This window comes from Lontra canadensis, unplaced genomic scaffold (genome assembly GCF_010015895.1).
Source record: "Lontra canadensis isolate GAN:19392208 unplaced genomic scaffold, GSC_riverotter_1.0 scaffold92, whole genome shotgun sequence".
NCBI lineage: Eukaryota > Metazoa > Chordata > Mammalia > Carnivora > Mustelidae > Lontra > Lontra canadensis.
The window spans coordinates 972,047-987,056 of record NW_022631086.1 but is presented as its reverse complement, the minus strand read 5'-3'; the positions used below and the strand labels follow the sequence as shown (position 1 = coordinate 987,056).

Sequence of the window (15,010 nt, the reverse complement as noted above, 5' to 3'; positions counted from 1 at the left end):
CGTACGTACTTGACTCTTACGGTTTATGCGTATCTTCACTTCATTCTCTAAACACGTTTCAACCTTGAAGTCAACACTGAAACACACCGAGCAGGAATGGGTCAGGAGACCTCAGTCATGGGCAGAGAGTACTCAACTCACATCCAGGCCCAATTTTTTCACCGACATCAGTGTCTCGTGGGAGAATAAGCACGAAGTTATACTGAAGAAAAGGGTCAGGAAAGGGGTATCTTCAATCAACACACTATGTATACACGGACCTAAACAGACACAGCAGGGAGCACCTGGTGGCTCAGTCGGTTAAGCTCCGACTACTGACCTCTGCTCAGGTCATGATCTCGGGTCAAGCTTGAGATCAAGCCCCACACTGGGCTCCACGCTGGCCATGGAGCCTGCTTGGGGTTCTCTCTTCCCTCTTCCTCTGCCTCACCTCATACACACTCTCTATCTAATAAAAATAAACAGTAATATCAAATATTTATTAAGAAGCAAGAATCAGTACTTTATGCCTTGATTCAACTGCTCCTGCTTATTACCGCCTAAAACAATCTTACACGCAGAGCCCTACGTCGACTTTTAGGTTTTAAAAGAGGCAGCTTTCTTTTTTAAAACAATTTTTTTTTAAGATTTTATTTATTTATTTGACAGAGACAGAGAGATCACAAGGAGGCAGAGAGACAGGCAGAGGAGAGAGGGGGAAGCAGGGTCCCCGCTGAGCAGAGCGCCCAATGCGGGGCTCCATCCCAGGACCCTGAGACCATGACCGGAGCCGAAGGCAGAGGCTTAACCACTGAGCCATCCAGGCACCACCACCCCCCCGCTTTTTTTTTTTTTTTTTTAAGATTTTATTTGACAGAGAAAGACTGCAAGTAGGCAGAGCAGCAGGCAGAGAGAGAGGGGGAAAAAGAGGCAACTTTCTTTAAAATTTAGCTTAGTTACAATCCCAAATACAGTTATTAGCTTTGATCAGCCTCAAGAAAAAAAATAATAAATCAGTGTCTTTCTCAACTTCTCATCCAAAGCCCAAATAAGCCAGCTCTCAGCTCATAGCAAAGGAATCATAAGCTTTGAGGGTTTTTCCTTCTTCATGACCATAAAAAGCAACAAACGGGTGACATTTCTCTTTACTCTTATTTGCCAGAGGAAGAATTTGCAAATCCCATTCAAGTAGGCTCTATTCTGACCTCCCCCACTTCTTCGTTCAAGTTCACATACAGTTACAATACCTCCAGTATTCATTGCAGGAGCTGGAAAGGGTTAGAGAACACAGTATTGACAGCATTTAACTCCACAGTAGTCCAATTGTCTTTGGCTCCAGAAAATACCATTAAAGGAAAGTATGAAGGCATAACATGGCTTGTGCTAGGATGTTTAGTTCTCCGTGCAATTAAGTGCTATAAATATTAAGTCTATAAACAATTAGACTCACGAGACTGAATATAATCTCAATCTGATGCAATTATCTGATTTATCTAGCAATGAAATTAATCCAAACTGTCCTCAACCCCCCAGTTTGAATGATCCTTATTGTTGTACCAACTTTCCACTTCTCTGCCCTCCCCCACCAAAATACATTAACGAATCTCGACGCCATTAAATAAGAATATGAAAACGTGAAATATTTCATCTCAGGATAATCTGAGACATTTCCCAAATAACGTACATTTAAAAGCTGGGACATGTTCCATATTTTCCCATTTTAACTGGAGAGGGGGAGTCTCTCTACATGTGGTTAATTTAAAACTTCCATATAAAAAATACAATCAGTTTTATATGAATGAAAGTGAAAACCCATCCTTCTGGTGCCCCCACCAAAAAAGAACAAATTTCCCTAGTATTTTAAAATTATTTTCTCAGTCTCAGCTTAGAAACCGAAGTTATTTTCAGTCCCCGCCTACATGCTAACAGATGTCGATTTGGATCCCAATTAATTATTGGCTTCACGCTGCCGATCACAATAAATGCAGAAAAGTCACACCTAGAATTTAACGTTCTCCACAGCAGAGCCACAAGCTACCTCTCCAGATTCTTCAAGCCCTCCTTCAGCTCCACTCTCTTCTCTAGCCCAGCATTTTCCAATTCCATTTGGTTAAAGACGCCACATTAAAGATTCCGCGGAGTCCTGTAGTTCAGACAGACTTGGGGTGCCCAGCTTTTCCTGAGACCATTTTCTCTCTCCCATTATGACAAGGTTCCCTTTTGCCTCCTTTCAGCACTTTTAAATATTTATTATTTTACTATTTCTCCATTTTCTTGCATCCTCTCAAGCGTCTCCATTTTTCAACAATTCACCATCCATTCTATTTCCTCCACCTTAGTTCAGGCTGCTATGAACTATTTCTCGCAGTTCTAGAGCTGGGGGAGTCCCCGATGAAGGTGTGGGTTGATCTGATCCCTGGTTGAGAGCTCTCTCCCATGCTCTCATTGTATCCACACATGGTAGGGAGAAAGCAAGCTGTCTGCTGTCTCTTCTTACAAGATGACTAACCCTGTATCACCTCCCAAAGACCCCGTCTTCATATTTGGTGTTAGCGTGTCAGGGTATGAATTTTCAGGGGACACTCAGTCCATCCTCTAGGTCACCTTCCCTGGTGCCTGAGTATACCCACTCTCTCTTACCTTCACAACCTGTCATGTCTGTGACTCTTGTCCAACACTCAGCTACAATTCAGGGCAAACTATGGTTTCTACAATGGTTTCTACAAGCTTAAGTCCACAGCAAACCGTGGGTACTGTGGTCACATGTAGTTAGCAGAAACTCAGCTGGTCCCCTGCAGTGCTTAACACAGGGAGCCAAGAAAGACCCCCGGCTCGGGAGGCCTGGGGGGCTCAGCTGGTTGAGCATCTGCCTTCGGCTCAGGTCATGATCCCAGGATATTGGGAGGGAATCCTACATCAGGCTCCTTGCTCAGTGGGGTGTCAGCTTCTCCCTCTACCTGCTTTTCCCCCTCCCCCGACAAATAAATAAAATCTTAAAAAGAAAAGAAAAAGACCCCCAGTACACTTCAAAGGAAGCCTCTGGTTTTCCTCTTCTTCTTAAATGTACTTACAGTCTATTATCACTTGCCTATATATACTCAGTAATTTTTAGTCTGCGATCATGCAATTAACACACATACACACACACCATAGCTCTGATTTTTCCAGTCACTAACCTTGAGCCTTAACTGTCTTTTTGGTGTTCCAAGTGCAGGGCAGTGTGGCATCTGCTCCCTGCAGCCCAGCCCTCCTTGAGGCTGAGAAGTGAATTCAGACACCTAATTTGCCTAAGACTAAAGCACCCTGAATGAGGAATACGAAGGGATCCGAGGATCCGAGGGACCGCTTGAGAAACTTTCTCTGACAAATATAATACTTTAAACCATGACCTAGTTCCCTGAATACTTAAGCATTCTTTGCATTCTTCTGTGTCCTGGAGGACTGTTTATCAGGCACAGTTCCAGAAGTGACTTGAAATCTTTCTTTATAGATAACATTGTAGGGCCTCCTTGGTCACCAGATTCTGCATAGAGGACAAAAACCTTTTGAGCCTTGGAAAGACCTTAATATGTCTTTAATTAGTATCAAAAGAATAACCAACCTTCCTTTTAATCAAAGCAAAACAACTTTCTATACTGTAAACAAGAGCCAGATCTAAAACTATCATCAAACTGAGTTTAAAGTTAACTTAAACTCTTGAAGGTTTTACAAAGAAAAACATCAGATAGAAAACCAAACCAACCGGGGTATTGCCCCCATGACTGTCAACTCCTTTTTGTTTAAGTTTTATACACTAACTTTTGTCAGGATTGGAGAAAAGATGGTAATAATCAAGACTGATTTAGGAAACATTAGTGGAGACATTTTCCACTACTTTTCAGTAACTTTCTTCGTATAAAAAGAGCGAAAGAACAAAAATTTCCCTTTAAATATTTAGATTAACACTACAGGAGTCAGAAACTCATGTCTAAGTGCTGAACCACTGAACTGTACACCTGAAATTAATATTACACTGTATTTTCACTTAATTGGAATTTAAATAAAAACTAAAAAAAAAATACCCTCATGTCTAAACATTAGTTAAATGTGTCCTTCCTCAAGTAAGAAAAATTTGTCATAAAGAGACTGGCTAACTCTTAGCAATGTCCTGTAGACAAGCCTATCGCCACTCTCCCTCCCTTGTCCTAGTACACCGTAAATTCAAACTAGACAGACCACAACTAAGGCTGAACTTTGCACAGCCTGTGATTTGTTATGGGTATGGAGTAAGACTGTTTTACATAAATACCCAAATGAAGGATAACTTCAAAGCAAAGTTTCTTAAGACGCATTTTACAGTTTGCTAACTTAGTGAAAAATTATCACCCAGTACTGAAAATGTAAACAAAGATTAGAAACCATAAAATACATCAACACTCTTGTTCTATACACCACAACAATATGTATTGTATGGAGTAAGGAAACCTATCAAGGGTGCAATGAAATGGGTCTTTAAAAAAAACCCAAAAAACAAAAGCAGGTCTTAAACAAAAATGGTCAGTATCAGAGGAGTGGCGATAGAAAACCGATTCTCACGGCAGACAAGCTCAGCGCCTGCAATGGCTCAATTCAGTAAGAAATCATATGCTCGGACGTGAAAAATAGCAAACCGTAATTCGTCCTCTGAACAACAAACCCGAGGGCAGGCAGTGGAGATGGAAAAAAATGACAAAGAAATGTCTTCTTTGAAAGTCAACGTAAACATTCCCCATGTTACCTAGATTCCTTGACTAGGAATGGAAGAAATCCTGGTCAACCCTGGGGCGCTGTCGTTTCAGGAGGACCCGCCACACTGGGGTCAAGTGACTGCGTATGACAACGCAGAGGGTCCAACACCGTTGAACCCAGTGGCCTCTGCTCTACCTAGTTTTCTGTTAGTATCATTTTTGTTTCCACCTTCTCCGTGGCCAGTACCTGAAGTTCCTTCCACAGTATCGCCTGCTACCTATCCTGTGATATGTGACCCATCCTGAGGCCCCCTCACCCCCCACCCCCAACCCACGATCCTGAGTTCCAGAGGACTCCATCGCCTCACCCAGATAATGAGGCACTCGGGATAATGCTGGGTGGTGGTCTCTCTTCAGCTCTCCGATCTCTCTCCATCTAGACCAATGTCTTCCACAGGTGTTTATGGAATAATTGACTATTTTTTTAAAAGATTTTATCTATTTATCCACCTGGGTGGCTCAATGGGTTAAGTGCTGCCTTCAGCTCAGGTCATGATCCCAGGGTCCTGGGATCAAGCCCCGAGTCAGGATCCTTGCTCAGTGGGCAGCCTGCTTCTCCCTCCCTACCACTTGTGCTCTCCTACCTGTTCTCTCTCTCAAATAATTCAAATCTTTAGATTTTATTTGAGAGAGAGAGTGTGTGAGCCAGAGACGGGCAAAACGAGGGAGAAGCAGACTCCTTGCTGAGTAGGGAGCCCAATGCAGGACTCGATCCCAGGACCCCGGGGATCAGGACCTGAGCAGATGGCCCACGGAACCGACTGAGCCACCCAGGTGCCCCTGGAACACCTGACCAATTTTAACGCGTGTTAATACATACCAAGAGAAATTAAGTTTAGAAGATAACATCTGTTTCCCGCTTACTTTTTTTTATATTTACGGATGTACAAACCATCTAGAGCCGTGGCAGACCAGTGTAAGGTGTTCTCTCTGGTGTTTCGATAGGATGGGGGCGCCCAAGCGTGGGGGGACGATCGGGTGGAAGCCAGCGGATCGGGCTTCACCCAAGGCACACGCTGCAAGGGAGCAGCCGGCAGGAGAGTGGAGGAGAGGGTGTCTGCCAGGAGGCAGGGGATGGAGGCTGTATTTAAAGCGAGAAGGTGGGCATGTAGCAGCACATATGGAATTTTCCCTTTTATGGTAACTGTGCCTGCATCTAAGTAGCCCACTGGTCAGTGAGGGCCTATGGGTAGTCTGAGGTGGGTCGGTAGCCCGTCTGAATTCAGCCCGGTGGTCGCCCCAGGCCCTTTGGCCTTGATCAAGTTTCCATTGCTCAAGCCTGTTGCCTAAAAGAGGCCTCTCTGTAGGTTAACACCTGAGATGCAGAACAGAAAAGTATTTTGAACCACAGGCTAGCTATTACAACTGATGACATTTGAGCCACTCCCTTTAATTTACTATACAAACACGGCAGGGAATTTTTTTCAAAGTAAAAAGAAAAATAAAGAGATTTATGCATAGATGCCAAAACGAGTTTTAAACAGGGGGACTTACTGACTCAATACTACTGGAAAGAGTAGGTAACCAGCATGGAAAATGAATTCCGATCTCTCCCTCCAGACATAGAACAATACATTTCTAGCAGAGTCAGGAGTTAACTCTGGAAAGGAAAGCTTGTGACTTTCTTAGTCCTGAGCTCTTGGCGCTCACTCTGTAGCCCCATGTCCTGGCACGGTGCCTGCAGGAGAGCAGCTGGTAAAGAAACGTCAGGGCGCCTGGGTGGCTCAGAGTTAAGGTTAAGCCTCTGCCTTCAGCTCAGGTCATGCTCCCCGAGTCCCTGGATCGAGCCCCACGTCCGGCTTCCTGCTCAGCAGGGAGTCTGCTTCTCCCTCTGCTGCTTTACCCTGCTTGCACCCTTTCTCAAATAAAGAAAATCTTAAAAAAAAAAAAGAAAAGAAAAGAAATCTTTATGCAATCCAGACTGACTAGTAAATACATAATGGACAAAGCCAGAACAACTTAGCTGGGCTTTAGTATTTCTTGGAGGATTTTTGGACCAGCAGACTACCATCCACTGAGCCCTCCTCAGGGCTGAACTCACTCCTTCCCCAGCTCTGCGGAAGTTGTAAATTGAGAGAAATGAGGGAAGAGGTTTAAGAGGCATCAGGTGGAAATGAACACTGACAAGTAGCTCCTTCCGGCTCAGAAAGCATAATCGCACTGAATTCAGTATCTATTTACCCTGAATCGCACATTCCATGTAGAGAAGCCTCTACTGGCGGCACACTCATTTTCAATGCAGAATAAAAGGATGAAATTACGTAGGAGGAAGTATTTCCCTTGATTTTTTTCTGGAAAACGGGCGGTGGGGAGCACCTGTTCTTCCTGCATCTTCTGAAACTCTCCCTCCCACGCACACAGGCTCCAACCACGGTCATCCCCGCCTGGAGCCCCTCCTCCCTGGCCCTCCGTCACCTCCTACATCCTGTACCCCTCCCTTAAGGCAATGGCAGCCACGCCAGGCAAATCCGCACACCGACAAGCTCTGCGGCTACAGAACATGGGCTCCTTCCATTGCCTGGGATTCTGACTCAGCGCCATGGGGACGGTGTCTTCCACGAGCTTCCAGACGATTCAACTGGACAGCCAGGTTTGCAATGTCTGCACCTGATCCGTCCATGAGCGGCGGTAATCCTGCCTTCCCAAGTTTTAGCTTCCCTCCTTTACAAATCAAAGGTAAAACTGACATTTTACTAAAACTGGGATGAAGGTTGGGCAGAATGAAACCCCCACCCCCACCTTACTTTTTTTTAAACATCACAGACAAGCTGCGAGGGGGACAAAAACCTTTGAACTTGCAGGATACTTGTGTTAAGGGAAGACTGGGTGTCTGGGTGGTTCAGTTGGTTATGCGTCAGCCTTTGGCTCAGGTCAGGTCGTGATCCCAGGGTCCTAGGATCCAGTCCCCCATCGGGCTCCCTGCTCAGCAGAGAGTCTGCGTCTCCCTCTGCCACTCCCCACCACTCGGGCCTGCTTGCTCGTGCTCTCTCTCTCACACAGACACACAACAATAAATAAAAAATCAAAAGAGGGAGAGAGAGAAGCCTATCATGGTCTGAGAATTATCTTGTCGTCTCTGTGCTTTGAGTGCCTCCTTTTTTCTGGGAAAGCACATTCATTCCAGCTAACAGACCCAGCCTGTAGTTTGTCCTAAGGGGACTGGAACCCATGGGTGGGCGGGTGGGCGTTAACCTATTGTTTTCCCAGGAGTGGAATTCAGCCGGTCCCAGTCCCCGTCCTGGTCCTGGTCCCGGTCCAGGTTCCAACATTTCATGGACCAGAAGTATGAAGAAATTTCTGGCAACTGGATGATTTTAGATTGTTCCCAGAGTAGAAACTTGAAAACTCATTGCTAAAGAAGTAGGTCATTGCCCAAGCAAATAAAATTAAGTCTGTTTATGCATCTGGGAAGGAATGAGTAAAATACAAGCAGTACCTGAGCCACCTTTTTTTCACTCTTCAACTTGCTTTTTTTCCCTGTTATGAATCATATTTTTTTTTAAAGATTTTATTTTATTTATTTGACAGACAGAGATCACAAGTAGGCAGAGAGGCAGGCAGAGAGAGAGGAGGAAGCAGGCTCTCCGCGGAGCAGAGAACCTGATGCGGGGCTCCATCCCAGGACCCTGAGATCATGACCTGAGCCAAAAGCAGAGGATTTAGATTTAACCCACTGAGCCACCCATGTGCCCCCCAATTTTTTTTATCTTTAAACGCATATAAATACTTTGAGCAAGCAATTCCACTTGTAGAAATCTACCCCAGAGATCTATCTGCACACATACAAAGATATGTGAGCTCGGACAGTCCCTCTGCTACCTCAATACCGCGAAAGACCAGGAAAATGTCATGTAAACCACAAGGGGATTGGTTAAATGTTTACTGCACTTCAACCCATAAAGGGAAAACATATGCAGTCATTAATAAAAACAGTGGCAAGTCTTTATGTCCTGATATGAAAAGATATTCCAAACCTAAAATAGCAGAACATGCGTGATAATGATTTTATTTGTTAAAGGAAAAACATGGGGCGTGGCACTGGGCTGGCTCCAAAGAGCACACCACTCGTTCGAGCCCCACATGGTGCAGATTACTTTTTTAAAAATTGGGGCTTTTGTTTATATACGGGTACATGCATCAAGTTTGGAAAGAACATGCGAGAGACCACCAACATTGGCTTCAAACTATCCACAGTGAATGCCTAGGGCATAGAGAGGTAATAGAAGACTTATTTTTTATCATACTCTACACATCAAAGTCCTCAACATTAACATTTTTAGAAAAATAAAATATTAAGGGCACCCAGCTGGCTCAGTCCAGAATGCATGTGACTCTTTTGATTGTAGGCTTTTGAGTTTGAGCCCCACACTGGATATAGAGATTACTTAATTTAAAAAAAAATCTTAAAAAGAAATTAAAATAAACATTAAATAAATCCTGTTATGCAATTCTTTTAAGCAAAAATTACAATAAACAAGAACTTCTGATCTTATGAAGATGACGATTCAAGAAAGTCAGATTAGTCAGTTTTCAATAACTTAATTATTCAAGGTTAAGAAATAACAGAGGGATGTATCACTGAAATTATTAGATTCTTAACCTCTTCCCCTAAATCCTTTTATTAGTACTAACAAGTAGGAAACAAGAGGATGATCATACAAAACCCAACACTTAGAATCTCTAAGGTGCTAACTTGCAAGAAAACCCTCCAAGATCTAAGCAGAAAGGTCAATTTTAATGACAGATTTTGAAAGTTTATACATTTTTTTAAAGATTTTATTTGAGAGAGAGAGAGCACAAGCTGAGGGAGACAAGCAGGCTCCCAGCACTCTGGGATCATGACCTGAGCCGAAGGCAGATGCTCAACAGAATGACACACCCAGGCGCCCCTTGAAAATTTGAAGTTCACATTTATAATATACAGTGCTTCTCCCAAACACAGCTTTTTTGTATTTTTCCATTATTTTTAAAATGAAACATCGTAAGTTATATTTTTTTCAGGTTATAAGAGGGCAAAGAATTGGGTTCAATGATCTTTATTTTGGCTTCTTTTTTTCATGAGATAAAAGTACTGACTATCTTTTTCTCAGTGATATGAATTCTAATTTCTCAGTTCATGAGTAGACTATAGCAGAGAGAAGTACAGAGGCCAAGGAGAAGAGCACCATTTAGCTTGATTTCCCTTTAGGTGGTATTCTGTAATACTTAATGCGTTAAAGCTGATGGAGACAAAGAAATAATTTCATAATGCCTTTTTATTTTTTTTTAGTTTTTTTTATTTATTTTATTTATTTGACAGAGAGAGAGATCACCAAGTAGGCAGAGAGGCAGACTGGGAGAGAAAGGTGGAAGCAGGCTCCCTGCTGAGCAGAGAGCTCGATGCAGGGCTCGATCCCAGGACCCTGGGATCAAGACCTGAGCCGAAGGCAGAGGCTTTAACCCACTGAGCCACCCAGGCGCCCTCATAATGCCTTTTTAAAGCAAAACATGTTATTTCTGTTTTATTGATTATCCTATAAAATACCAAATTAGAACAATCCTTATTCTAATTGCTTTCAAGTGATCGAGGCAGAGATTAGCCAACCTAAAGTGTATCCAAAAGGATGCATGTGTGAGGCGGGCTCATCCCAACAGTATTGCAGGGGGAAATCTCCAGTGATCTCACACACATTCACTAACCTATGCAATCCCCAAAGGCTAAATGACAATCCTCACCCGGACGTCTCCAATGTCTGGAGTCTGTTCTACTCAGGAAGTAGCGCCTCTTGTAATCTGGAGGGAATCCATAGGAAAACAGGCAGCCACACACACAACACACCACTGTTAACAAACGTGTAATTCTCTCCAAACCCTAAATCCTGGCCCTTTTATTGTAAAACTGATCCATAATCACAGTAAGGTCACCTCCGTCCTCCATTCCCGGTTTGTAAACAGAAGCGGGAGAAAGCATCCCACCTCAGGCTGGAAGAATTACGAAATGCAGCTGGTCAACTCAACTGTCTGTTTTAGCGCATGAAGGGCAAAGATCCTTAACTCCACCATCGGATGATGGATTCTTCCATTCGAGTACATGTTTATGTTCCTTGGTGATTCCCAGCTCTTGTGACCAAATGGAACCATAAACAGAAGGACAGAAATGAGTCCCCATCTCCCCACCTGCCAAGGACAATGGCCTGAAGATTACAACCGACCACTGCTCCGTTTTCAGTCATTGATTGAGCAAAAAATACAAAAAGGATAATTCAGAGAATTTTGACTGTCCAGTCTGAATGTGGAACCTGGCTTAAGAAATCAAGGTTTGGGGGCACCTGGGTGGCTCTGTCATTAAGCGTCTGCCTTCAGCCCAGGTCATGATCTCAGGGTCCTGGGATCGAGCCCCATAACGGGCTCCCTGTTCGGCAGGAAACCTGCTTCTCCCTCTCCCACTCCCCCTGCTTGTGTTCCCTCTCTCGCTGTGTCTGTCAAATAAATAAATAAAATCTTAAAAAAAAAAAAAGAAAGAAATCCAGTTTGCCAGACTCTCCGTGAGTTTGTCATTGGTCATTCCACTCTCTACTGACACCTAATTACTCTTTCAAAGATAGACTTTTAAAACCGCATTATGGGGAATAAGTGAGAGGCCTTATTTACTGCTTGCATTTGCGTAGTCTAATAATTCCTGTCCCTGCAGGGCCCAAAGCCTCCAAGTCTCAAAATTCAACCTAGCAAATAATCGATACCATTGTCCCCCAGAATTTACATGTGTAAGATCGTAAAGGATTGACTGGAAGAAAAGGTCCCTTCCATTTTATAGAAATATACCAAATAAAGCCAGGACTTGTGCCTCAGTGCCCCTAAATGTTAGGCTTCAATAATCAAGTTCTTTTTTCTTACATTCCGTATGATCTGATAGAAGTGATACTCAATTAGCGTAATGTCGTCTGAGGTCTGAGTACTTAACTCAGTAAAGGACGGGTAGAGAGAGAGAGAGAGAGAGAGAAAGTAAACTAATTATTAAATAAGCAGCAGGCATCTGATATAAACATCATTTGGAGAGAAAAAATATTGATAGCTTTCAATTAATTAGTGATCAGCAATGGGGGGGCGCGTATCAGTATAACCCCCCAAATGTCCACATGCCCACTCAAGAAAGCTCAAGATGCAAATCCTAACTAATTCAACGTATAAAGTGGTCTCATTTGAGCGACCTGCAATTTATACTCTCCTGTCTATTCGACACGAAGACAATTTAAAATTGCAAGGCGAACAAGCCAGTGTATTTCTGGAGAGCCCCTACAGAGTTTACTGCCAAGATAGTCACTTGGTCTATTAATAACCAGACCTATCTGGTGTAGTCACTATCTGATACCTGAGGCAGACCATGACAATGACACGGTTAAAGGTTAAACTGTAGACAAAGTCGATGGCCCAAGATATTCCCCAACTTGACAGCGTGCGATCAAAACCAGGCAGCATGCCACCTGTGGGGGAACACTTGCGCAAACACAGACACGGTCCCTGCCCTCGTGGAGCTTCCAGAACCAGGACAACAGTCAAGTCACTAACCTCACAAATGTGCCGCAAGCTGCTGGGAAGGACCTGTGGTGCTACAGGAGCCTGGAAAGGCAGAGGGGATTACTCAGAGGTCAGCAACTGGAGTTTCACAGGGTGAACAGGGGAGGTAAGAGCTGTGTGCTGAGTCATTCTTAATTAGGGAGTTCTTTTTAAAAGGACTTTTGAAAACCTGTGTAATAAATTTTGTGAGCTGAAATGAAAAACGACACCATTTTCCAAGGATACATGTAAGTGTATTGATTTGTCTCCAAATTGATAACTGGGCAGTGTGCCAAAAAGCTCAGTGATATTCTAGATGTTATTTAAGTCAATTTTTTTTATAGAGGAGGCGGCTTGGCTGCTTCAAGATGGTGGCAACTAGAAAAGGAGGACGACAAGGTTATGGAAGAAGGACAAAAAGAGAATGGAAGGAGTATTTTTAAAGGGACAAATTCAAGTTTACCAGGAAGAAATTAAACATCCTATTCCAGCATGAATTGTTAAGAAGACCTGAAGTAGTAAAAACCAGTAAAAAAACAAAACAAAACACAAAAAAAAAAAAAAAAAAAAAACTGTGCCCAATCACAAGCTTTTGTCAATTACACCTTAAAACTACTTTCACTACTGGATTCTAAATACTGGGGCATGGGGCCCCTTGGGCAGTAGCTGGCATCAAAAGGTGATGTGGAGTTACGTATTAAAATGTGACTTAGACCTCAATAAGACTGCACCTGACTTATGCCCAAAGCTTAGCCCCTGTCTTAGAAAATTAACTTTCTAGCAGTCTGTACTCAAGTAGCATCTACAGCTCTAGGGACCATGGGTTTTACAAGTAGTTATTAGTTAAAGACTAGAAGGAATCTAATTAAGAGCAGTCTCTCAGCCCAAACTAGACTAGGGCAGCTAAAGAGGGCACAGCAATGAGGTCACAGTTCTGTGAAATTTACCCAGATTCTGGTGGGGGAGGGGATGTTTTTCACACTGTAAACATCTGAAGTTCCTCACATTCTTTATCCTCAGATAAAACACAGGTTGTAAACCCACGTAAAACACGGGGCTTTAAAAAATATGTATTAAGTTACCCACCACCTTCCCAACCCAAGTAAAACACGGGGTTTTTGAAAAAAAAAAAAAATTAAGTATGATAAGTTATCCTCCATCTTCCTACAAGGATATGGCAAAACAGATTAGGTGACACCTTGCTAATGAAAACACGTGCTGGAAAAACAGATCTAGAATGCAACGATCCAAACAAGTCCCAGTCTTGGCGGCTGTAAGTGGCCAAGGGTAAATATTTCAGCCTTGAAAGACTCAAGACTATAAAATACAAAATTTCTACGAGGCTCAGCACTGTCTCCATAGACACAGGAGCGCAAGCAATCCTCGCTGAAGCCTCTGACCGCATCCTTGGAGAACTTCTAACTATTCCCGGGTATGTTTACCCCTTGAGTCCACAGGCAACGAACGGAGCGAAGAGGAGGACCCTGCCTTGTTGACGGAACCTGTCATTCCTTTTCGAAGGGCAGCGTCTACCCAGGTTTTCTTTGGCTCGGAGCGAGCTACACCCCAGGCTTTCTCTGCATCGGAAGGCGGTGTCGGCTCGAGCCGCTGCCGCAGCAGGGCTGGGTACCAAACCCGCTCTCTCCAGGCACAGCTGGTGCCAAAGACCAGACGCGGCGGGGAACCCACGGGTGGCGGCCTCGCCACGCTGCGACACGGGTCCTGGCCCAAAAGCTGACTTTCCGAATCCGGGAGGAAGAAAGAGGGGCGGGGGGCTCAGGACCCTCGGCGGATGGGTCACTGCCCACCCCACCCCACCCCACCCCCCGGACTCCCCCGCGCAGCCCGGGCATCTCGGGCATCTCAGGGCTGGGTCGCTCCCACCGGAAGAGTGAGGAGAAAGGCTCAGTTAGCAGGGGCGGGGGGCGGATTTTATTACTGCGGATGGCGCAGTCGCCTCCCCCGGAGACCCACGACAAAGATGCAAGCCCGCCGCGCTCGCTGCTGCTCTGGTCCCGCCCCGACACATGAGACCCTGGAAAGCTAGAAAGAGGGGTGCGTGCTCCCGAGTTTGCAGATGGGCTGGACGGGCCGGGAAGTTCTCGCGGGCGGAAACCAGGGAGACCACCCTCCCCCACCCACGTCCCCGGGGCAGGTGGCCCGGCGCGCCCGTACCTTGGTGGTGGGGTCGGCGGCAGCGATGGCCGGGTCTCCCGGCGCGCTGGGCGCCGCCTCCGCCGCAAGGCCGCCGCCGCTGGGCTCGGGCTCGGCCGGCGTCGCGCTCCCCGCCTCCGGCTGCTCCGGGCTCCGCTGCTCCGTGGAGCTCCCGGCACCCATGGCTCTTGGGCGGTTCTCCCGCGCCCCGCTGCCCGGCTACACCTTCCCCCAAACGGCAGGAACGTGGAGAAGAGCGAGAAGCCGTGCGCCCTCGGGGTCCCAAGAACGCCTTCCGCTCCCGCGGTCCGGCTCCGAACGCGCCCAGACTGCGAATGAACGAGACGCGCTCGCGGCAAACTCCTTAAAAGAAAAAAAAAAAAAAAAAAAAAAAAAAAAAGCCACCTCTTTGCCTCCTCCTCCTCCTCCCCCTTGTTTTTCCCTCGCTTCATCACATGAGCCCAGCCCCAGACACGCCTTGCAGCAGCATCTCCCCCCAGGCTGTAGGACCAGAGGCGCAGCCCCAGCCTCCAGCCAGGGTCCAGGCGGCCCGCCCACCCCGACCCCCGGGCGCTTCC

General features: G+C 45.3%; 1 protein-coding gene across 1 annotated transcript in view; it reads right to left on the bottom strand.

The window, feature by feature from the left end:
* The window catches only part of AKAP12 (A-kinase anchoring protein 12), a 94,977-nt gene extending 80,199 nt beyond the window's left edge, over positions 1-14,778 (bottom strand). The window contains exon 1 of the mRNA XM_032836358.1: positions 14,454-14,778. Within this exon, the coding sequence (XP_032692249.1) occupies positions 14,454-14,615 (162 nt within the window). The 5' untranslated portion in view covers positions 14,616-14,778. The remainder of the gene's footprint in view (positions 1-14,453) is intronic.
* Between the last annotated feature and the right edge of the window lie 232 nt (positions 14,779-15,010).